Consider the following 23267-nt stretch of genomic DNA (forward strand, 5'->3'; position numbering starts at 1 on the left):
AGCTAATGACACATTTGAGTTGTAAAGAATTCTCAAGGTAAAGCAGGAATTTGTTTGACTAAATGATTTATTCGTAGCTCGGGCTCAGGTTGCAGCAAGTTTGTATGTGCCATGTAATGCAAATATTGGTCTTGTCCACAAAATGGAATTTTGTGCAGAAGTTAGCTTTCCATGCAGAAGCTGCTAATGGTTGGAACGCCAGTGGGCTCCTTGTGAAGGTCACCATTGCTGTTTCCGGGCAAAAGTTAGGACTTCTTATGTCACAGATTTTAGGTGCACTTGCACTGCACCACTTTCCTTACAGCCTGAGTGTTTACTTAGTTAATCTTGTCGCACGATCTCTGCTACTGTCTCAATTCCCTCCCCACAGCTGCAGATGTCAGGCATGCCTCTGCTAGCGCAGCGAACAGCCTGCCGTCAGCCGACCCCGGGCGGCATGTGGCCTTCGCAACTGACGAGCCCTGTCCACCTGAGTGCATCGTCTCGCCGACGAGCTCGAGTTCCAATTCTATCCCGATGCCAATGTACATAAGGCAAGTTGAGTCAACTCATTTGGAAATGCCAGAAGTGGGGGGGGAAAAAAAAGCAATATGCTGTGTTTACTCTCATGCTGTGCACACCGTGCACATATATCTGCAAGAATCTAAAATTTCTTTTCGCGCACAATGGTTGTGTTGTCAAACTTGGTTCCTTAATTAAGATGTCGTCTGCTTGGTTTGGCCGGCACAACAATTATGCAGATCACCAAGAACTGTCTTAACGAACACAAGATAATCAATACTGTGCACTGTGTCAAAGAAGGCAGGACAGATGGAGTCGACTGTCACAGTTTGTTTTCTGTCGACCTTGCTGTTTTCATGCTGATTTTTCATAATGATGCAAGCCACTATGAAAAAATGTCTTGCCTCACATTGATAAGACACCTTATGTCCTCATCATGTCGCTCTTGTGACATTGCGTTACTGCCATTGCATACAGTTATGAAACTGCACGGAATTGCAACAGGTCTACGCAGATCTATACAGTACAAGACTGCAGATTTTTCAATCAGTATATTTATACATTGCCTGAAATAGGGTTGCTTATTGCACGCAGATGCTTGCCGTATGTTCCACAGGAAAATTGCGTCACTGTTTAATAGATGGTTTAGTAAGTTGAATGTGCCTAGACGTGATATCTTTAGAAATGTCAGTTGTTTTACAGAAGTGAAACAACTACGACTTGTAGTTGGCATGTGTACATTCTGCTCTAATAGTGGCCCTTATTGCATTGGTCTCTTCCATTAGTTGTGCACTACTATATGCTCCCTGGGCCGGGGTGGGGTTCATTTAGCAGTTGCGCATGGTGTTCAAGTGGTACTCCTCCTCATTACAGGTCATTCGTGTTCACGCCGGACGTCCCCATTCGGATAGATTACCACGGCAAGCGGGTACTCATGGAACAGGCGAGTTTGAGCTGCTTTTGCAGGCAGTGTTCATGTGTATATTGTATGTGCGCAAATATAATGTGGCCACAAATGTCTGTTATAATGCCTCGTTATTATAATGTCGCAAATGTCTCTCAGTATAATGTGGTTAATGGTTCTGAATATAATACAAGGTTAAATGAGGCACATTTTTCCACAGCAGGCCTGGTAGTGTAAGTGATTCACTCTAGTATGCATGCATCAAAATTTTTGCATTCATTGCATCAGCAGTGCAGTGCCACTCGCAGTATAGCGGCGTAAACACATTGTGGTGGTGTGAGCCTTGGTGCATGGCCTCTGTGATGGGCAACGTGTGCAGGTCAGACACTCGCAATATTTCCCTATAGGGATAACTGGCACTGTGATGCTGTTGCATGCATGGGGATGCCGGAATATGGTGGCTCGGATTGACAGCGTTCTCGGAAAGCCAGGACTCTTTGAAGACATGCCTGGCTAGCTCCATTCCGTTTGTCACAATCGTTCATTCTTTATTAAAGCCACATGTCAAAAACAGTTTTACCTTTAATATTACACGTGTTTTATTCAGTCATGACTTGTGTTTGAATGTGAAAATTATATGAAACATAAAAAGTATCGGCAGGCTGCTAAAGTTTGAGGACAGACAAGGTCCACGCTTGCGTTGTAACAGCTTGTCTCCTGTTCTTTCTTTTCATCACTTGGCCATGCACAGCAGGTGCGTGAACTTCATTGAATGATGTAATACGGGTGAACGAAAACCTTTATGAAGATTTTATTTTAAGAATGCGTTACCTGTGCAGTCATATCCACGTTTTAGATGAAGCCCCGTTTAACACCAGCCAACGCAAGCCTGCACACCCACAAACAGTGCTGCCATCTTTTTTCGAGCATGTAGCTAAGCTGAGGCACACAAGTCTCTCAATTTTCGCTAAATTGTGCTCCAGTGTCGCTGAAATTGGCACTAAATCTGTCTAGTTATTTTGATATAATGCAAGTGTTCTTGAAACCCTTTAACATAGGTTGTTCTGCCTGCTTCTTGCTTGTTTGCAAAGACGATTTAAAGGCTAACAGCAACGAAATTCTGGACCGCATAAAAAGCCTTGTTTTAAATAATTTAGACATACAGTAGCCTCTGTGGAAAATTTTACGCTTGCAATACGAGTTGAGTTTGCACCTTCTACTAAGCGCTCGCTCACTTGTGCACTTGTGCTGCAGCAACAACAGACCACCATGCTGCTGCAGGTAATGTTTAAAGCGCAGCATAAAATTTTAGTGATCTTTTGGTCTCCTGCATGACGTAAGCGGCTTCACCAGCCGCTGCCCGACACACTAGAAACACTGGACTCGTCGAACGGTCAGACAACTACTGTCATCTGTAATAAAGGATAAGTAGCTGAGGCTACTTATCATCATATAGAGGGGTCTACCCTCTAGACCGGCCCAGTCTACCCTTGCACCGAGCCCATGCTTTTTTTTTTAGTTTACATGCTATGTACAGTTTTGCTGGTCTGTGTCGCACTTGCCTGTCACGGCGCACGCTTCACCACTTAGAGCTAGGACAGGAAAGACATGTTCGTCCTTCCTATATGCAGTGTTCTGTACTGCACAGCCATGGCTCGTGTTCGATAACGTTTTCAAGCACCCGATGGCAATGCAACGGGTCGGCATTCTTGCAGCAGCTCAGATCGTGTGCGCATCGAGAAAGCATGCCGAGAGAGGCGCCCATTAGTTGCAAACGTTGAGTGAGCAACCTGCCTGGGCACCTAGGCTCAACCGAGAGATCAGTGGTTGCGTATGGTTCTGAAACTTTCGCCAAATCCGTATCACTACCGCCCCCCAGAGGTGCACACATCACCCGCTTATGCGCTATTTAAAGGCTACTAATAAGACAATGAGACACACATACCAGACCTGCAACTTTGCCAAGATTACATTGGTAGTATATGCTAAGCATTTCTGGGCAATTTAGCCCAAGTGAGATTTCGTTGCTGTTGGCCTTCAAGTTCCATTCCGGATGCTTACCTACCTCGTTCCTCTTCTTCAGGGAGCACTGGCAGGCCTGTTGATGGGCCTGGGTCAACTGAACTGCCTAGAGATCACCCTCAAAAAGCTACAAACGAGGCAGGGGTAAGCTGTTCTTTAGCCATCCCCGATCTCTTCTCCCTTGCATGAGCAAAAAAATGAAAGCAATGCCTGCTGTGTGCTTACGAGCGAAGTGAACTGTCTTTGCAATGAATCGAATATTCTGTTACTGAGAGGGCTCAATTACAATGTCTGCGATGAAATTCTCCATGGCATCTTGGAAGTTCGGTATGAAAAGAAGCACCATTTTGCTTTCTGTTAGTGGAAAACCTAAAATGGCAAAGTTCCACCATGCTCCTGTTTGCTTGCATGTATTCTACATTGTATTCAAATGCAGCATAAGGCCAAGCAGAGATTCACTAACTGTTCACCCCAAGGCATATATTTGCAGAGTTTGAAAAGTTTGCGCATTTGCAACAATGCTTCTTTTCTCTTGTTCGATGGTCGCCAGACAGTATTTTAAATTATGCCAAAGACCACCACGAGATGACACGGCACTTTTTACTAAACTTAGAAAGACTACCTATATTTTGGTTTTTATGGTAGCTGCAAACTTTCATTTAAAAAATCTGCAAATTTCCTGCGTAACGTCAATCTAACGAAGAAAATTTGGCATTGTATCTTTATCAAAACGCCGGCTCCTGCGGATCTGTCGTTTCAAAATCGTGAGCATATCCGCTATTTTCTTTTTCAAGAGCATGTGATTATTTTACAGTCGGCAGAACTTAGGTGGGTTCTAGTACACTAACTCTAGGTATGAGAACGAAGCGTTCTAGGATTGTTTCAATATTGGGCTTATTGGGCTTATGAATCCAGCTGTCAGACAACGTTATGAATGTTTAATTATTCATAATGCAGTATTTTGTTAAAAATTACGAGTTTGCAATGTCAAGAAGCCGGTCAAAGCTGGCAAGACAAAGCTTAGGCATTCCGCGCGCTAACCATCGTTCCCATGCTGGCTGAAGTGCCATGCACTTGTCGCTCCTGTAAACACTAGCACCAGTGTTTCATTTAGGAATTATTGTATGAAACTCTTATGTTGCACAACTCTTGCCAATCTAGCATGTCGTATCTTCGTCGCAGTTTGAAGTGTTCATTGCAACAATAAGGCGCTGTAAAAAATGTTCATTGTATCTGAATGCAGCTTCAATAAGTAGAGTAGGAAAATAACAAGTGCACTGAAATGTGTTCACTATAACGAATAGATCAGTCATGTCCGGGATCGTTATACGTGGGTTCGACTGTAAAGCCGAGACCACACATACGCTTGCAGACGTGCGTAAGCTCGCGTCCGCGCGCCTAGCGCCTGCCGCGCCTCGCGAGTAGTGGCGGTTTGCATCCACAAAGACGCGCGACAGCGCGCGCTCACTGGGCTCACTCACAGACGCCTTGGTAGGCACCGCCTCGTACTTTGTTATCGACAGTGTTTTAAAATGCTTCAATTTATATAAACGTAATTGTAATATTTTTATAGCTGTTAGAGCAGCGTAAAAAGGAAAGAAGAACCACTTCCTTGCATGATATAAATCTGCTTCACCGAGAGTTGAACGTTTCGCGCCGTAGCTGCGTAGCTAGGCGCGCCGACGCGAGTCAACCGAAGCGCTCGATAACAGAGCGGAGCTGTTCCCAGAGATCACGCCGCGTTTCAACGCATACGAGCCATGCCGCACCGTCTGCGCATGCGTGGGCACGTGAACGCGAGCTTGCGCGCGTCCGCAAGCGTACGTGTGGTCTAGGCTTAACATTAGAGGAACATTACAAGCTACAAGTACAGAGATTAAACGAATTCATGTGCTACTCATCATTCTTGTGGCAGTTGAATGAACGTAGCAACAGAGTTCCCTCTAGAAATTTTTTTAGGAAACCAAATGTTTTTGACCACTTCACCTCCCCCTGCCCCTCACCCCTTTCTTTTTTTACATAATTCACCTGCTATGTTGGTCTGCTACTTTACCTTCCCATGTGATGCCAGCTGTAGTTGCAGTGCCATTTTGTTTTTCTTTTTTTTTTTTTTCATTTCCTGGTTCCAAATTTTTATTGCAGGTTGTTGGGCTTTGACAAGCTGCTCTCCTTTGCGATCAACGAGTGGCTCAACGACATCAAGAAAAACCAGGTGCCAAGCGTGCTCGGCGGAGTTGGTCCCATGCACTCGTTTGTGCAGCTTTGTGAGTGACACATGCCTTGTTGTCAGCCTGCTTTGGCATGAAGTACACTCCTACAACGCAGACAGACAAGTGGCAATTGCTATTGCAGCCCTGATGGTGAAATCTGGAACGGGGTGAAAAGCTTGAAAGAAATAGCAGTTTCAGTTGATGTAGTTGCAGGCCTGTTACTGCGAATGCTGTCCGATTGTGACAAAGTTGAAGCTGGAAGCCATTTTTACTGCATTGTTGATGTTCTTCAGTTAAGCCGCTTGCACTAACTATGCCGAACACTTCACCAATGCATGCAGTGATCATTACATGATATTTGGTGGGTGCATTGGACCGGAACTCTGACATGAGTAGTGTTCTTGAACAGGCCTGGGACCTCGGCTTAGTTGTAGTTTTCATTGTAAAGCGAAATTGCCGGGCAAGTAATCTACAGAATTCTCCGGATTACAAACTTGCATGCATTGAAAGGGACATCACCAAAAGTGGTCATTCGGGATTTAAAGTTAGCCTTGTTAATCTAGATTTGCACTGAAATACAGGAGAACCTCATCCATTCTTTCTGGAAAAAAGCTTGGGAAGAAAGCATAACCGGAAAATTCAGCAGACTCAACTATAGTTGACATTTTCCTAATGCGAAGCGTTGCATGAATCGTTGCCAGTGCAAAACACCGATGCATACATCGCCTTTTTTTTGTCGCTTCGGCAAGCTTACGTACATACTCCTCGAACTCTGCCTCAGCCAGCAGCTTCTTCGGGCAGGGTGTTCTGGCCGGAAGTGTTACCATGCCCACTCGGCGAGAATCGACGTCAACACGAGGCGCCGTTGACATGCGTCGAGCTGATGAGAACCGAGCAGGCCGAGACGCGCTTTGTCGCTTTCCCGTTGTGCAGTGTTTTAAGACCTCGTGGGAAATGGAAGCGAAATCGAGCTGGTGAGTGACGGCGGAATTAGGTGCCACCAGAGTGAAGCAGGACATTCACTATGCGCAGGATGCAGCAGGGAACGGTGGCGCGCTTGGGATATCGCCTGTCAAAAGCGGGCTGCACACTTCCCTACAGCACATGCACTTCGAAACGGATTAGTGAAAGTGCTTATTGCAGTAAATTTGGTGGCGATAGCTTTGAATGCAACGTGCGACGACCCGCGAGGAGATTTGCTGGTACCGGAGAAGGAAGCTGGGTTTGTGCAGGCGTTTTCACGTGACACGGGCGGGGGAGTACTGTGAGAAATCTGCCGTGACGGGCACCTACTGCTCTTGATCACATGTGCCTCGCACGTTTCTTTGTTCACATGAAACTTAGCCACTGAAAAACGTATCGTACGATCGCAGTTTGGCAATGTAACGAATGTCAGTGCCGAAAGATTGTTTCCTGGAGCATGTTAAGTTATTAACCAGTAAAAAAGAAGCGTAACTGTATTGGCTCATTTTGTGTTATCGATCGTGAACAGTCTTGCTGGGAAATCGCATGAAACCGGATCGTAATCGGAGGTTCTCCTGTAACTAGTGCAGAAAGACAGAACAGATATACCCTAAACAGGCAGGGCAGCACTGTCCGTTTTCCTGTCCTGTTGTTCTTTTATAGTTATATTGAATTTAACTGAATTTATTTTCTGGAAATTTCAAGAGGAGGCAGAGGCACAAGTGCCTTAGAGGTTTCTGCTCCCATGCATATCTGCGGCAGTGCTGCGTATGTAATGGCAACTAACTTGCACAGCAAACAAAGAAATCTTGCGTACAACAGAATGGTGGGCTTCTTTTAAGTACACATTTCATAAATACTACCCAAGGAGCACGATAAAGGCAGGGAAAGCACAGGCCATATAGCAGATTCTTAACCCAAATCCGGATAGTGCCGAGCTGTCTGGGTCCGGCCCATCAAGAATATGGTCTCCGGCAGGATTTATACATCTCACTGTTCTGTTAGCAATTGTAGACAGCAGTAGCATAGGAAGCAAGGCCCATGTAGGAATGCTATTCTACCCTACTGTCAAATACACCATTTTGCCACTTCTGATTAGCTCACAGGGCTGCTACAGCACCTCTGATTGTATCAAAGCGACAGCACGGCGAAAGTTGAGCGTTCAAATGCAGTGAAATCTCGGTATAACAAACTTCAGGGGACCGTGGCAAACTGTTCATTATTCTAAAAGGTCGTTAGAGGGAAAGCCCCAAAATTAACCACTTTACCAGTCAACCCATCCGTTTATCTGTTGTCACCGCACGAGCTATCCACGAAAACATCGCTGTTGGCTCTTGGCCCACACTGTTGCTATTTTTCATTGATTCTGCTGCCACACACCCCCGTATATAGTGGCATACACGAAAGAGACACTGACGCCAAGAAAACCAACGACAGTGAAGAAGCTCCTTGTCGCCTATAAAGCGTAATATTTCTTTTTGTTTGTTTTTCACATTCCTTGCCGTGGACACTGAAACTGTCTCACCCGAAGCGGACACCTGAACCATTAAAGTGCAAGCACATGTAAACGTCACCGTCCGGAAACTGCGACTGTGTGGCATCTATGCGAGCATGGAGGTTCCACTACTCTGCGTGCGTAGCTGGTACGGCCGCAGAAAGAAGCACGAAAGAAAGAAAAGGCATGTGCAGAAAGAAGCACGAAAGATAGAACAGACGCGCCTCCATTGCTGGGCAACACTTGTTTGGGTGGAGCATGAGCTTGCAAAACCTGATGTGTTGTTGCCTCTGCAATAAAGCCCCTCCCAGCATTGTTTTCCTCCGGTGCCGCCTCAGGTTTTCCAAACCCATACGCCACACCGTCCGCTTTTGCGCCTTGTCATCTGCTAGCCTCCTGTTCCGGCTGCTGTAAAGGATTCACGGAAATCTAAGAATCCCCAAATTTGGCATCATTAGTGCGTAGTACAGAGGTGTTGTTAACATAACCAGGAACCTGAATAGCGATCGTTATTCTGAACATTCAGTATTGTGAAACTTGTATTACTGAAATATTTTTACATTGAAACTATAAGCACTCAGCAAGGGATTTCTGAAAAGTTTGTTAATCTGAAACGTTCGTTAATGTGGTGTTCATAGTAACAAAGTTTCACTGTACATCAGTCTAGGATCCCCCTTGGTGACAAGCCTAAGGCCTCCAGTGGACCAACATGGACCATTCTGGTTGTGTACTACAGCCAAACTTCGGTGTATGAAACGTGGATGTAGCAAAGTAAATCTAAACTGTTTCTCACTGATATTGGCATGTAACAGATAATATGCTTATAGCGAATATTGGATATAATTGAGGCGTTTCCAGGTCAAATGCAACTTAGTTATAACAAGGTTCATCTGTATCTGGCAACTTTGCCTGGACTAAAAACGTTGTGCCCACCTGACCCACGCAGTTAGCGGCCTTCGGGACCTAGTGTGGATGCCTGTGGAACAGTACCGACGGGACGGCCGCATTGTGCGCGGCCTGCAGCGGGGAGCCAATTCCTTCACCATCTCGACTGCCATGGCCTGCCTCGAGCTCACCAACAAGGTCGTCCAGACCGTGCAGGTCAGTGCTAGCAAGTCTCGTCGTGTTGTCTAGTCATGTGTCGCGCGTCCTTAATACGCTGGAGGAAGAAAAAGAAATATGCGGATCCAACGCACTGTAGGAATCGATGCAAGCAAAGCTTTCTATGCTGTTTGCTTTAATTGACGGTAATTAGTGGTGATGGTGACAGCGAGTGTGCAATTCCTTCAGCATTTAGTCCAGTACCAGAGTTGTGAGTTGCACGTTAAACATTACCTCGTGTGCAACATTGCTATTTGTCTGCGTAGTACACAGGGAGACTTGAAGCGTTGTTGTTTGCCACTGTTATAATCTCCAAGAGGGTGGAGCATTATCACTACCTCACACAGCACATTGCATTGCGGAAGAAGTGTTCAAGTTTAATTGAATTATCGGGCTGTACGTGCCAAAAGCACGATTGGATTATGAGGCACGCCATGGCGGCGGACTGCGGATTAATTTTGAAACCCTGTCGTCGTTTAAGGTGAAGCCCAAATTTAATCGCACTACTGTTTTTGTATTTCGCTCTCTCATCAAAATGCGGCTGCTGAGGTCGGGATTGAACCCATGACCTCAAGCAATGCCATAGCCATTAAGCTACCACGGTGGGCACAGAAGTGATGTTTTAACGTGCGATGGCTTCTGTAGTGTTACTCTATGGTCTTGTAATGCAGCTTTGCATCTGCACGCCCTGCATCAGTTGTCCACTTGACAAAGTTACATGGCATTTATTTTTCTGAAATAGCAAAGATGTGCCGTACTGTGAGATCAGTTTGCCCACAACTGCCGTTTCCATGTATTCTCATGTCACCTTTTCCCTCTCCCACCCGTCCTCCTGTTTGGGAACTGTGAAAGTAGCAAGTCTGTTATTCACTTGTCAGTTCTACCGATTCTCCGCCTCCCCCCCATCCTTCCTACAGTTCTATTCATGCGCCCTATACATTTGCACATTAGTAGAAAGGTAAGCGCTGCAGTTCCTGCAATGCTTTTGATCGGGATCACGGATAATTACAGTTGCCAAAAGGCTAATGTGGTGACACCCAGGAAGTTCCAGAGTGCATTGTGCACATGCGATGGGAAGGTCCAGACAAGTCCCTCGTATCAACTTTCCTCTCTGCCATGCTCCTGCCATGTATAAAGACATTCGAAACCACCCCCCGACGCGGCATGCAAGAACACAGCAGCAGCACAAAAGTCGAAGCAAGAGGCAAAGAAAGCTTCGCTTTAAAAAAAGAACTGATAGTCTTCATGCAGGTGTGTGAACAAAATGTTGCACTTATGGCAAATGAGTTCTTCAGAAATATGCAAGATGAAGGAGGTTTTGTGAAAGTGGTAAGTTGCCATCTGCCCAAGAGTAGCGCAATGCTACAAAGGAAACCCCCCACAGAAACTTTGCAGAACTGATGTGCCTTATTCCAATGTCTCTGCACTTTGTGTTGTCAATTAATTCTGCCTTTCTCTGCAACCTGCTAGCTCCCTGGTTAGCTCAGATGGTAGAGAAACTGCCTCGAAAGGCGTTGGTCCCGGGTTTGATCCCTGGACCAGGACTTAATTTTTCTTCAACAGCGAAGCTTGCCGAGAAGCTCGTATAAGTTTAAGGCAGCATTTGCCATGCTGCTGTGGAGCTACACCATAAGGCGAAACTCGTGCTTCTGTGAAGCCACACCTCGAGGCAAAATTTGCGTATAATCTGCACCCTGCCTTTAAATCTAAAAAATTCCCTGTGCGAGTATATGTGCAAAAATATGGTACCGCATCATCACCTGCCAAGGCTTATTGCTATAATTTATGCTGCCGTCTAAGATCTGGATTGGCAGATATGTGGCACTGCTGCTACCATATTAAAATAGTAACTGAATCTATCAGTCTCTCCTTTTAGGCCGGGTGTGATTCTGGGAATAAACCTTGCCTTTTATTTGAATGAATATGGTGCACTTCACTGCTTGTGGTTGCTCTAGTATGAACTTTTGCCCACTTCCGACTGCTCTGAAACAGATATTTCTGCTCCAGAAAGTTTCTTTCAGACATATGTGGAGAACTCTTGCTTTCACAAGTTAAAGAAAAATATGAGGATGGAAGAGCACAACAAGCAGCAACTGTACTTATGCCTTGAGAGCACTCATCGAGTTACACAATAACGACTTTTCAAATCTGGTACTTTGGCAAATGGCCCGCCCAGGATTAAAAGGTCATTGGCGGGTGCTGTGTGACAAAGGGTAGTATGCAAGGCCAATCAGCTCAGTGACACGTGGTCCTTGAGTTCGGAACCAGGGCAGCTCTGTCGGTGCCCCTCTGTGACTTGCGACTTGCATGACCTTCGCAGGGTGTTGCCGAGCTGGCGTACGACATGCTGTCGCCGGGCCCCAGCATGCTTGTGGAGTCTCACAACCGGCGACACCGTACCGTCCCCAACAACCTGCCGGTTGACATCCGAGAAGGGGTCAACAATGCCTACCAAGTGGTTACAGAGGTGAGCGATCACCACCATTTTTCGTCGTCCCCTCTCTGTAGGCACTGGAAAAAATGGTCAAAGTAAAATTGTCGCCCATTCTGGAACAACCCATGACAGCAGCCCTGTGGCAAGCACTTTCTTGCATTTCGGCCTTTATGGCATATTAAAGGTCGAAACGTGGCACCTGCTGTTGTCTCGACACCTGCTGTACGTAGTTGCTCTGTTGCGAGAGGCGTTCTTCTCCGGACCTCGCTCATAGTGTGAGTTCACGAAAGCTGCGCAATTGGCACTAACTATTGCAGGTGTGTTGCCATTAATGTAAGCACTCTGCCATGAGGTCTCGGTCATGATTCCTCACCAGGTAGAGCGAGCCAGACCAGTGCGGTTTATGTTGACAGACTTGACGCTGATTACGTTAGACAGGTGAGCACTAAACGGGTGGATGCAAACATTGGCCAACGTTTTCCATCTGGCCTGGGTGTGGCGAAAGCCGGACTCGGCGAGGGTAGCAAGTTGTGATGATGCACGCTACCTACCGCAAAGATACCTGCCCCTGTCCATCGTGCCGATCTGATGCCTTCTCTCTCCTCCCATTCTCCTTGCGTCCTATCCTGCAGGGACTGGGAGACACGGCACGCACGTTGGTGAAGGCGGCTTCACAGGAGCACCGCCAGAAGGGAGTCAGCGGGGCCGTCGGGGGGCTGCTTCGTCAGATCCCGCCCACCATGGCTGCCGGTATCATCGTTGCCACTGAGGCGACTTCGACAGTGCTCGGTGGCGTGCGCAACCAGATTCAGCCTGACGCGCGGCGCGAGGACATTCAGAAGTGGCGGCAGCGCCTGCCGCCCAAGCCGACAGGAGCCACTGCCACGGCGTCTGCTTCAGCCCTAGCTGCAGGTGAGTTCCAACTTGAAGAGAGCCTGTTTAGCACTTCTGCACACGCAACGTGGACCACAAAAGGACTATCGTGATGCAGAGGCAACAGATGTTCATTGATTTGCAATACAACCTGTGTGTGGAGGCCATGTGGCTTACGAGAACTGGTGAACCTGGACTTAGTAACTATTATGGGTACTATAACAAAGTGCATTACGAAACAGCATATTTTCTTCCTTCCACCAATGCATCGAGGAATTTTCGGCAAGACAGTCTGGGAAGACGTGGAAAGCTTAAGGATTATGAATTCTGTCCACCAAGAATTGTGCAGATTCCTCATGTTACAGTCAAACCTTGTTAATACATAGTCTGGCGGGAATAGCATTTAGGTATGCACTAACCGATGTACGAATTAACCGCCAATGCCAATTTAGAAGCTGCTTACCGGCTGGAAAAGAACTACGTCGCGATGCTCTCAAACACACACACTCAGACAGGCTTTATTTGTAGTTAGGCGGCAAAAAATCGGCGATCTTCACTTGCTGCCGTGGTGGCCTTGCTGCAACATCTTTGAACTCGGTAAGGCCGTGAGCAAGTTTGTCCACGAGGCCCCGCTTCTCTGCGAAAGCTCGCATGACGCTCAAAGCATGTGCCGCGTCGCATAATGAAAGGCCCTCGTCCACTTCCACATTGTCCTTGTCATCACTTATACATGAAGATGGGCAAAGTAGAACAGTGGCAACAGTGTCCCTATCCGAGAACTCCACAAATCTAACAATGTTGACTTCTCGATAACATAAACACGACATGCCGCAGCACAGACCGTTGAGCACCGCGACAACACCACAACTGCAAACACATTGGCGGAATAAAGAAGAAAAAAATTCACGCAGGAACTTCTCTAAGTATGCATAAGCATTGTGCCAGTTGCTCATCTCCACACAACCCACTGTCGTTATCAATGTTATGAAACTTGATCCGGCCAGTACAAACAAATGACAGCGCTACGGCGACACGAACTGGTGCGCACGGCGGCGCAAGGTGCATTAATAATGCGAGCAAAGAATTGCATGTGGCAGCAGCCAGTGCGCTGATGCCGTTCCAATCACTATAAGCCGTTATCGCACATTAGCGCCTTATCCATCCGTGTCAAATCATTATCATGCGTCAGCAAATGTGCACTGGCGGCGCCTCCGTATATGGCACGGCCGTACGGACCGCATCTTGAAAACGATCTGCGATGCGGACAGAAAGTGCCGACTGCTAATAGCTCCGCGCGCTGCGTTTCCGCCGCTGCGCGCTGAAGAGAGACGCGCAGGCCCACATTTTGAAAGCGACCTGCGAAAGAGGCAGGGTGTGGCTTGTGCCGAGAGCTTCGCGAGCACTGTGTTCTCGCCGCGTCATCGTGTTGAAGCAACAGGCTGTGTGATGGTACAGTTTAGTACAGTCACTCGCTGCTGTGGGCTTTATCTTGAAAGCGGTAGTCTTACGGGACAGACGGATGGAGAGAAATTTTTCTCATTGGGTCAGCATAGAAATGCATAAGCATTTTAAAAAATTTGCTTCTGCGCGATTACTACTTAGATTGGATTGGGTTCAACAGCAACAGCAAATTCGCATCCCTACCGGCAGCTTCTTCGCGTTACCGGAAGCCAATCTCGAAGGCCATGCTTTTGTGTGCTGCAATTGGCAACAGCTATATGAGCAAGAAATGGTGGCCATGTTTAAATGTCACTATTGCTGGCGGCTGTCGTCCGGGTGTCGCAGCTAGAAAATCGGAACGTCTGCACACATGAGATTTTGCCAATTTTGTGCCTGTGCGTGTAGAACAAGAAAGAAAATAGTACGCACTAACTGTTTGGTGGGCACTGAGCAATTACAGCTTAAGCGGTCAGCCAATACATAGGGTTCAAGGGGGCTAGGTGGGGGAATCTTCGCAATTACGTTTAAACCGCAATTACATGTTAATCAGGTACGTATTAATGAGGTTTGGCTGTATTAGAATCATTCGAAGGAGATAACAGTGGAGCGTTATATTTCAAATTTATGAGTATGGTTTTATTACCTAAACAAATGTAGACCTCGCACCTCAGTTGAAGAAATATAGTTCAGATGCAGGAACAAATCTTGTTTCAAACAATGGGCACTCCATAAACACATCACAGTATGTGATGCCTTCCCAACTTGATGCACAATTAGCATATATAACCAACCAGCGCTGCCAACAACCACCCAAACTTTTATCTTCATTTACTGCTGGATTAAGATTCAAGCACAGTTCCAGATTTCTCATGACACGTGTAATCTACTCGGTAGATGCAATGCATTTCTCGTCAAATTTTTCTTTAGTCTTCTAGATTTAGGAGCAAGAACTTGGCACACACAGTCATAGATGCCCAAAGGGCTTTTGAAAGTGTCGATGCGTGTCGGAAACCCTGCGATACAAATGTTATCGATGCACGCCATTGGACTACAGCGTTCCTCGTATGCTTCTGTTTACTCCACAGCATCAAGATAGACGTTGCGGCCGAAGATGGTGGCGTTAGGCCGGCGTATTCGCTCGGCGACACGAGGAGCCTGTAAATACATTCTGCCTTCCTCGTCGGTCGTCGCCTTTTGATATTGGAGCCTCCCCCCGCTGCTAGTTTTTTAATATAACGTTTCAATTGTTTTTAACGCGCCGTCTGTGCAGGCTTCTTTTCTTGTGCATACGGGAAGTCTGCAGTTATGAAACAGAAATGAAAGCCATGCTCAGAATACGTGTGTCCAAAGCTTTGATTTACTTTTTGTTGCATGTGAATATGTTCGTGTGTCTTACTTTTGCATTGGTTTTTTTTTTTTTCACAAGCATGTGCAACATTGAGTCTTTTTTTTTTTTGTTCCTTGTGCTCAATTGTATACTGGGAATGTAAAGGCAAGTGGCAGCAAGGAATTCTAGGGTCTGTGCTCTGAGCCGATCTCTTTTGACGATTGGCAACACAGCGTCAGTCGCTCGAGTGCCAGCGACATCGCACCACACTCGCTATTAGCTCCACGATACACTGATGAACCTAACGATGCCTCTGATGCCTGTGGGCATCATTTTACAATGCCCTTGGTCATCGTTATGCCGTTAAGGTTGCGTGCAATTTATGAGGCAGCAAGTGAAGCTAGTTGACTCGCAGTGCTGGTTTGCCATCTGTTCTAGTACTGGTCCTTTCGCACGGTCACCTTTGCATGGGCGATTTGATCATTGCGATGGCAGCATGTGGTCGCATGCCTCGAGCGGACGCCTGTGCAAAGGAACTCCTGCCAGAACAGAAGGCAAGTGGGTCACCATTGATGTTGTGTGGCAAGAGGCAGACTTGATGCGTGGCAACCCCACCTGGTGTGTCAGTTGACAAGTTGTGCAAGATTGTTTGATTCTAGCAGTCGACACTGGTCTTCGAAAAGAGCACCGGCGAGCTTACATTTATTTTGATCTCTGTTCGTGTTAGTTTAGCTGGTGAAACTGCTGTTGGTATGTTTTGTTTTTTTTTTTAGCTAGCTTTGTTTACTTCTTTGACTTGAAAGGGACCTTGGAGTGGTTTTCGAGTCTTCATGAACCTAAAGTTCCACAGCAAACTTGCATACCAGCAGCAAGAAAGACGTGCATAGTTCCGACAGTCATGGCCGAGTGCTTGATGAAGCCTGATAACCTAACAGCACTAGTGAGAGCCACTTCAAAGTTCCTTGAATAACCTACTGCCATTTATTTATAAAGACACACACGCAAGAAATTCTGCACGTGCATAAACAAGCAGAAGTCTTTACACATGGACTCCCTTTTTTTCTTTTACTCTGAGCATGACTTTTTTTTTACACCTACTGTTGGCTGGATTGTAAATAAAAGCTATGAAATTGTGAACCTATCACAAGGTTGCCTCATCCTTCTTTGGTTACGCTGTTAACCTTCAGTTAGAACGGGAGTTTTCTATGCCACTGTTGCCAAAGTCTGGCTGGTCATTCATATTTTCGAATGCACATCTACAGTCTAACCTTGTAACGAAATGATGGATATGACCAAGTAATCATAATTCCACTTCAAGATACCTTTAGCAGCCCATGTGTTTAGAATTTCATTTCAATGATGCATAAATTTATTTTAAATGGATATAAAGTAATTGTGGCTTCCCCCTTCAGCTTCGTTATGGCAAGGTTATGATACTGCTTAGACATTCAATGAAATGTGTTATGCATAACACTATAATGCATGTCCCTCATTTATAGTAAGCTCAGTATGCGATTTGCAACAATTTTGTTGCCTCAATTATTGTCTACGGATGAACTAATCGGCATGTGCTGTTGCAGTACAGCGATACGGAAATCGATGTGCAATTGAGCAGACATTACACATGGTGCCATTTTGTTTTGCACTGCGTTCAACTACTGGGCTTTCTGCATTCTCCAAAGAACGCCTGTGAGACATGTAAAAATTGTAGTGTATGGCTGGAAACTAGAATTCGGGCAATAATTCTAGCCATCGAACTTTCTTTTTTTGTTTCTCGTTGGGTGCTGTGCACGTGAATGGTAGAAATCCTTAACCACGGAGAAGCAACAATGTGCTGCCATATTTAAATACAAAAAATGCATTGTATGGTATAAATATATCGCATTTAAAGCGATATGTTGCTTTAGTGTTCTGCCATGTAGCCCCTGCAGGATCGCCGAGCTTGGTGTAGGTGTGCAATTTTTTACTTCGGTGCTGAAGGTTCTTCGGTGGAACCTTTCTGAAATGCGCTATTCTTGGACCACATTTTGTTATTCAGCGAATTTGTTTGTGCTTTTTGCCATCTTACATAGATGGTAGCCACAGTGCAATTTAAGTCGTTTCACTCCTACAAGAAACTACAAGTGAACCCGTAATTACTAGCAGTTTTCATCCTAACGCTATCCGAGTGGCAAATAAAGCTGGCACGAAAAGCTATATTCAGAATGTTGCTGCTGTAAGGCTTGTCAGCAACAGATGCTTCTTGTGGCAGGCAAACCTTTGTTTTCCAGCTGTGCATCCACGGTGCAGTCCAGTGACAACTCAAGATTCGTCCAGCACGGAAAACTGGTTTCTGTAGAATTTCTGTATGAACGTCGCACACCATTTACGTCGCCCGGTTGATGGCCATTCCTTTCTGAAGTTTGTCTTGAGCGTGAGACAAGGCGAGTTGTTTTCCGACCCAACTGCGAGCCATCGCAGATTCACGCGACACCACAAACGCAGTTGTGGCGCTCTTTGGCCAACGATGCTCTTGTGCCATTAAAAATGGCCAGTCATCCTTGAGGCAAGTTGTTGACCAGCAGATGACAAGCAGCAGGAGGCGAAGATGCCATTTTATTTTCGAGATGTGCATAAAACGTGCAACAAGCCCACATGTGCTAAAACCCGACTAAACTGTATAAATTATTAGTGCTTATTGCTCGGTTCCCTTTGAAAATTACAAGGGGGAACTTCGACAACAATATCTCTGGGAGCTGCAAGCATTGTAGCTCGGCCACCAGTATGTGGATTTGCCTGAAGGTCGTCTTTCTGGAATCAGACGCCCTTGTGACTTGCAAGTTGATCAATGAAGTATTGTGCTATGGATGCAACAATTGGCTATGGGCGATGTTCAAAACACACTGGCAATGACGCATGCTCCTGCAGTATTCTTGCTTCTGCAGTACATAGAAGCATCACCTTTGAGATTAGCTACAGTCACTCCAAGGGAGCCACCATAGTGGGGTGCAATTTGGATACAACCTGTGATTATGCATCCGTGCAGAAAACAACTTGCCTCAATAGGCTTAGAATATTATTGCTAGGAAATTCAGAGATAAGAGTGCAATAAATAAAGCCGCAAGAACGTCTGGAACCACAGTTGCAGATTGGACAAATTCATGTACCATCAACCATGGCTCTTTGCATGGTAGTTTAGCGATGGCAGCACCATAGCTCCCTCTGGTAAATTTAGGAGTAAACACCTATGCTGACTTATGTATAATACATCTGTTTTCAAATTGCACACATACTAGCAACTAAACACCCTTTATTTCATCTTTTTTTTTTTTGTTAGAAAGTGCGAAGGAAATTCATTCTCCTTTGAGCAGTGGTGCCATGTGTCTACTTCAGCCCTCACGGCCAGAAAAAAAATTGTTCCAATGTTGCTGAAATGTAGATTCATGCTCGGCATCACAACCGCCTGTTGTCTTGCCTTATTTGAAAACGGACAGATTTTTGCCTTAGAAAGCACTGCAACACAAGATCCACAAAGAAATAGTAATCTGCAACCTGGTAGCCTTTCCTCACCAGGGGAGCCACTAGGGAGTTTTAGGTTTTCTGTATGCAAAGCACCACACCCTGCTTGCATTTTCTTTTGTACTCCTTTCGTTATCCCGGTGGTTTGCGTCTGCTAACTTCGAGTACGAAAATGTAAAACTCCCTACTGAATAAGTCGTAAAGTGGTACTGTCACAAAAGAGGTCTCGCTTTTGAAATCCACAATTCTGGTATAAGATATGAATTTCTCGGATGTGCTCAACGAATCAATCGTATCTCTTTACATGTGATGCATTTAAATGTACGCCAAATGCAGGAGTGCTTTCCTTTCAAAGCGAGACTCTGGTTACACTGCAGAAATTAGAATGTGGTCATGTAGCACTGCCAAACGAGGAACCCTACTTTGCAAGCCTTACACTGCGCTGTGCTTGGCATGTATTTTGAACTGGTCGTGTCAAAAGATGGTGTAATGAACCTTGCTGCATTCTCAAACCAGAGCTTCGTACTGTAACTAATGAAGCACAACACCATTGTTGTGCTTCATTAGTGTTTGTTTTCATTAGTGTTGTGTTTTGTTGCGTCTATATATGAAGCACAACAAAATTGTTGTGCTTCATATATAGACGCAACAAAACACATAAGTATAGACAACAAAATTGTGTCTATATCTTTAAGAGCTTGGACAAAAACATTAATTCTAAACCTGTTGGGAATGCCATTGGTAGACGAGGTGCTAGTGGGAGTTTGTCACACGATTGCTCTCTCTAAATGGGTGACGTGCATCCGCTATGTAATTTCACAACTTTGAAATCTTTCTGGACATAAGAACGGGGGGACGAGGAGTGTGAGCTTTGTATTTTGCGAGTTTCGGTGAACAACCTGTTGCCGGCTCAAGTAGGAATGAAGTTTGGCTGCAGTTACACTTTGGAAGGAGGCTACATTTATCTATGTATCGCGCGTTTTGTACAACATGAAATGAGTGGTACGAGAGTGTGTGGTGGGGGTTGCTTGTCGGAACAACTGAGATGTTGAGCCGATTTTTCAAAATGTCATGCACCAAACCTTGTGCTTACCAGCCTGTGTAAAAAAAAAAAGTGTTTTCGAACAAGAAAATAAAGGCTTTTCAACATTTCCAGCCAGTATTGTGCGAGTTTCACACAAGATGAAGCGACGAAACGACACCCTGCCACGTGAGGCTTCATACACTGTTTTATTCAGTTAAAACGAGCGACGTCAGCGACACGAAACCGATTTGGGCAGCACGAAATTTTGTGCAACAAATGAAAAAGAGTGAGGAAAGTGCACCGGAAACACATTTCTTTAAAGCGTTTGATCCTTAATAGAGCTGCAGAGATTGCATATAGAAACAACTCGCCTGGGTTAACAACTTCAGGCAAACGCATAAGAGCACATCCACACCTGTCGTCAGCCATGCGTCATTCAATCGGAGAGTTTTCTTTGAACAAGTGACAATATATCCCAGAAGCCTTAGCACACTTCCCCACCTTGCGGTCTGCATGTTGCACAAGACCTCCGCATCTGCCCTTTTCGCAAGCTGTCACCTTCGCTCTAGGGACACGCCAAGAGCCTGTGTAATCACCTGAGTAATCTTGTCGTGGCCTTCTTCAAGCAAGGCCTTCTTCCCCCACGAGTTTTTTGCAAAACTTGTAAACAAGCTAATCGTACAGGTCACTGCATGCAAGTTGTGACAAACTTCGCTGCTGCAGCAGCATCCATGGTTTACAAAAACTGTTTCCTCTGGTCTTTTGGCTGCCTAGTTACGTTTGCTTCCTCAACAATTCCTGATGTGCTTGACTGGAAGCATTGCATTGCATTGAAGATGCTTGCTATGCACAACCTACAGCACACAAGGTCAGCCAAGCTCCGCTGGTGCCGAATTCATCTCTTTCATGACCGTTTCTTCTGGCTTTTCTGGCCAGTAAATTCCATCATCTCTGGCCCGGACATGTCAACAGCCTTCCAAGCAAACCTGAAAGTGCTCGATTCGAGCAAGGCATTTGGCCCATGAAGGACCTTTGATAGAAAGCAGCCACACACCGTACTCATCAACAGTTCTTCCATGAACGGTGCAACTGGACAAGCGCTATTTACAGTGGTTTCACACGTTGCTCACTTAAAAGACTGAACGAGCACAAACCACTCGTGCTCAAATCAAAAACGGTATTCAGTGTAGAGAGTTGAGTGAAGAACTGCCATCACCCCGTAACAAGCGCCACAGCCACGTCCACAAAAGACTTAACTAGGTCTCCTGGAAACGACAGTCCGTAGGTATGAAGAATGTACAAGGCGCGCAAAGCATGGGCGAAGGCCGCGCAGTCATCGTTCCTTCGATGCCATATGCCTCATCAGAAGGTTGGTTAGTTTTTCTATCCTCTTGACGTCTTGAGAATGTTCTGTCAGATATTGAAGGCACTGTGGGGAAAAAAAAGACTTCTATTAGTAGCCTTGTCATATTGTGACCAGTGGGAATTGATCACAACCAAACGACCTCATGAAACTCGACTTTGCCCAAGCTCATCCGGTGAAGTTATTGCGTTTCCAAAAGCCCTCGCCTGAAATGTCAACACTTGCTGGCGAACTCAATGAGCTTGACTGAGAGCGCATTTCGTTATTTCCTGTGCATGGAACTACGTAAACGTGTTCCCATTTGTCTGATACAGGTGCCTCAAAGCTTTGACACAGCGAGTTGCACGTTTCATGAAATCAAGTGTTCAGCAGGAGGTTTCAGCAGCAAAACATGCTGCATCAAAGCTTCATACCACTTTAGCTACACGTAAATGTGGACATATTTCAAAACTTTTACGTCGGAAGAAAGTTTAGTAAATACTGCCCGGCTTGTTCACAAGAAGCAGATATATGCACTTGACCAGCTGCAGATAAACGACGTCGCAAATTGACCACCTAACTTTTTTCATGTGGTTGGGGCGAACATTGCTGAGCTCTCTCATCCACAAATTGTATAGCAACTTCCAACTTTACCTCACTTTGTGAAGCAAAGGCGACCTCATGAAGTTGCCCACAACGATGGCTGACAACACTTCCTTCTAGAGCACTTGTTTTGAATGAGGGGAAGCAGGCTAACAGTGCACAGAGGTATATAATACATTCATGTCTCAAGCGAGCGCGAAGATCTGAGAGTTTCACAATATCGAGATGCACATTACAAGCTTGCTATACACTTTCATAGCGTACTACCTCTCACATCGAGCAGCACAAGTGCGGACATTGCACGTGAGCTAGGTGCAAGTTCAAAAGTATGGTGACGTCAACTATTTGACGCAATGAAATTCTGCTTTCGCTGCGTTACGGTTGCATACCTTTGGCAGCGGCACCAAATTACGGACATTTCATAGACCTGCCGATTTCCCAAACATGTTACATAGGATAAGCAGGTTTAGGACATTCAATACTGGCGCCCACGACTTGGGAGAGCGCTGGCAACGATTCAAAACGCGACCGTCGACCGCTTTACGTACCACTTGATTGTCTGTTACTTTGACTTGGAGCTTGCCATCGCAGTGCCTGTATTTTACAGTGAACCTAACCTGCAGAGGAAGAAGAAATAATCGTAACTACAGTTGTAACACGTGTACACAAATTGTTCCGCACTCTGGAATGCCGATTTAGGACGTACTACACCATCTGGAGCGAGAGCATGCAAGATTCGCTTGCGCCAATTAAGGCGCGCAGGACGTGCAAAGCGAACTTTCTCGTGCTCTGGAAAGGGCATTTCGTAGTCGGATCGTTGATAATCTGCGAAAGCCAGCAATTTGCAAGACGCACACCGACCATGCCGCATGTGCCGGCTTGCGGACATTTACTTCTTTCCTTCTCACCTTCATTGGATCGGCGAGATAGAGCCTCTCGGCGGCTTTCGAGAATTCCTCCCACGACGTGATGAAAGTCATGATCGCGACGCTAGAGTCTTGACTTAAGCGGGCATCCGAACTTCGAGATTGACAACTTTTTTGGCACCGCCGTCGTCTTCCTTTCGCACACGACACACACACACATCAACCGCAGGCTGCGTGACGTTGCCAAAGCATCATGGCGACGGCGAAGAAAGTGGCTCCGCCTGGTATTTGCGGTGTGAAGTATTCCGTGCCTTTTAAGTCTCAAAAATTAGGCCGCTTGGCGTTCAACCACGCGACTCAACGCGATTTTCTTGCGCAAGGTTTTTGTTACGCAAATCTTTGCTATGGTAAAACGTCACAGACAAGCACGAAGTTCGATCGGCCAGTGTTTTCCCGTGTGTCACCAAGCGAAGTATGCAAAACTGTTAGCTCTGCAGTTCGGCTTCAAACGACAACCTTTATGCGCACACCATTTTGACACTTTAGAGGTTGGCGCGCCATCTAGTAGAAATAATATATACAAAAAACTAAATTTCTTTTTTATAGGTAATGCGAAAAGTTATTTGTTTTTGTTATGATAGGTACCGCGTCCATCGTAAGATGC

At 45.8% G+C, this 23267-nt stretch overlaps 2 protein-coding genes across 2 annotated transcripts in view; one reads left to right on the top strand and one right to left on the bottom strand.

Annotated features, from left to right (window-relative positions):
* Atg2 (Autophagy-related 2) overlaps positions 1-20524 on the top strand; it is a 118521-nt gene extending 97997 nt beyond the window's left edge. The window contains exons 37-44 of the mRNA XM_075698916.1: positions 371-533; positions 1375-1444; positions 3489-3571; positions 5570-5691; positions 9042-9196; positions 11517-11663; positions 12263-12542; positions 15029-20524. Coding sequence (XP_075555031.1) covers positions 371-533; positions 1375-1444; positions 3489-3571; positions 5570-5691; positions 9042-9196; positions 11517-11663; positions 12263-12542; positions 15029-15039 — 1031 coding nt within the window. The 3' untranslated portion in view covers positions 15040-20524. The remainder of the gene's footprint in view (positions 1-370; positions 534-1374; positions 1445-3488; positions 3572-5569; positions 5692-9041; positions 9197-11516; positions 11664-12262; positions 12543-15028) is intronic.
* Srp9 (signal recognition particle 9) lies at positions 19980-22871 on the bottom strand. The gene is made up of 3 exons (XM_075698915.1): positions 22646-22871; positions 22286-22354; positions 19980-21221 (listed from the first exon to the last, which is right to left on the bottom strand). Exons 1-3 carry the CDS (start codon positions 22715-22717, stop codon positions 21126-21128), a joined length of 237 nt encoding a protein of 78 aa, XP_075555030.1. The 5' UTR covers positions 22718-22871; the 3' UTR covers positions 19980-21125.
* Positions 22872-23267: the final 396 nt, after the last annotated feature.

Source organism: Dermacentor variabilis, chromosome 7, assembly GCF_050947875.1.
Source record: "Dermacentor variabilis isolate Ectoservices chromosome 7, ASM5094787v1, whole genome shotgun sequence".
Lineage (NCBI taxonomy): Eukaryota > Metazoa > Arthropoda > Arachnida > Ixodida > Ixodidae > Dermacentor > Dermacentor variabilis.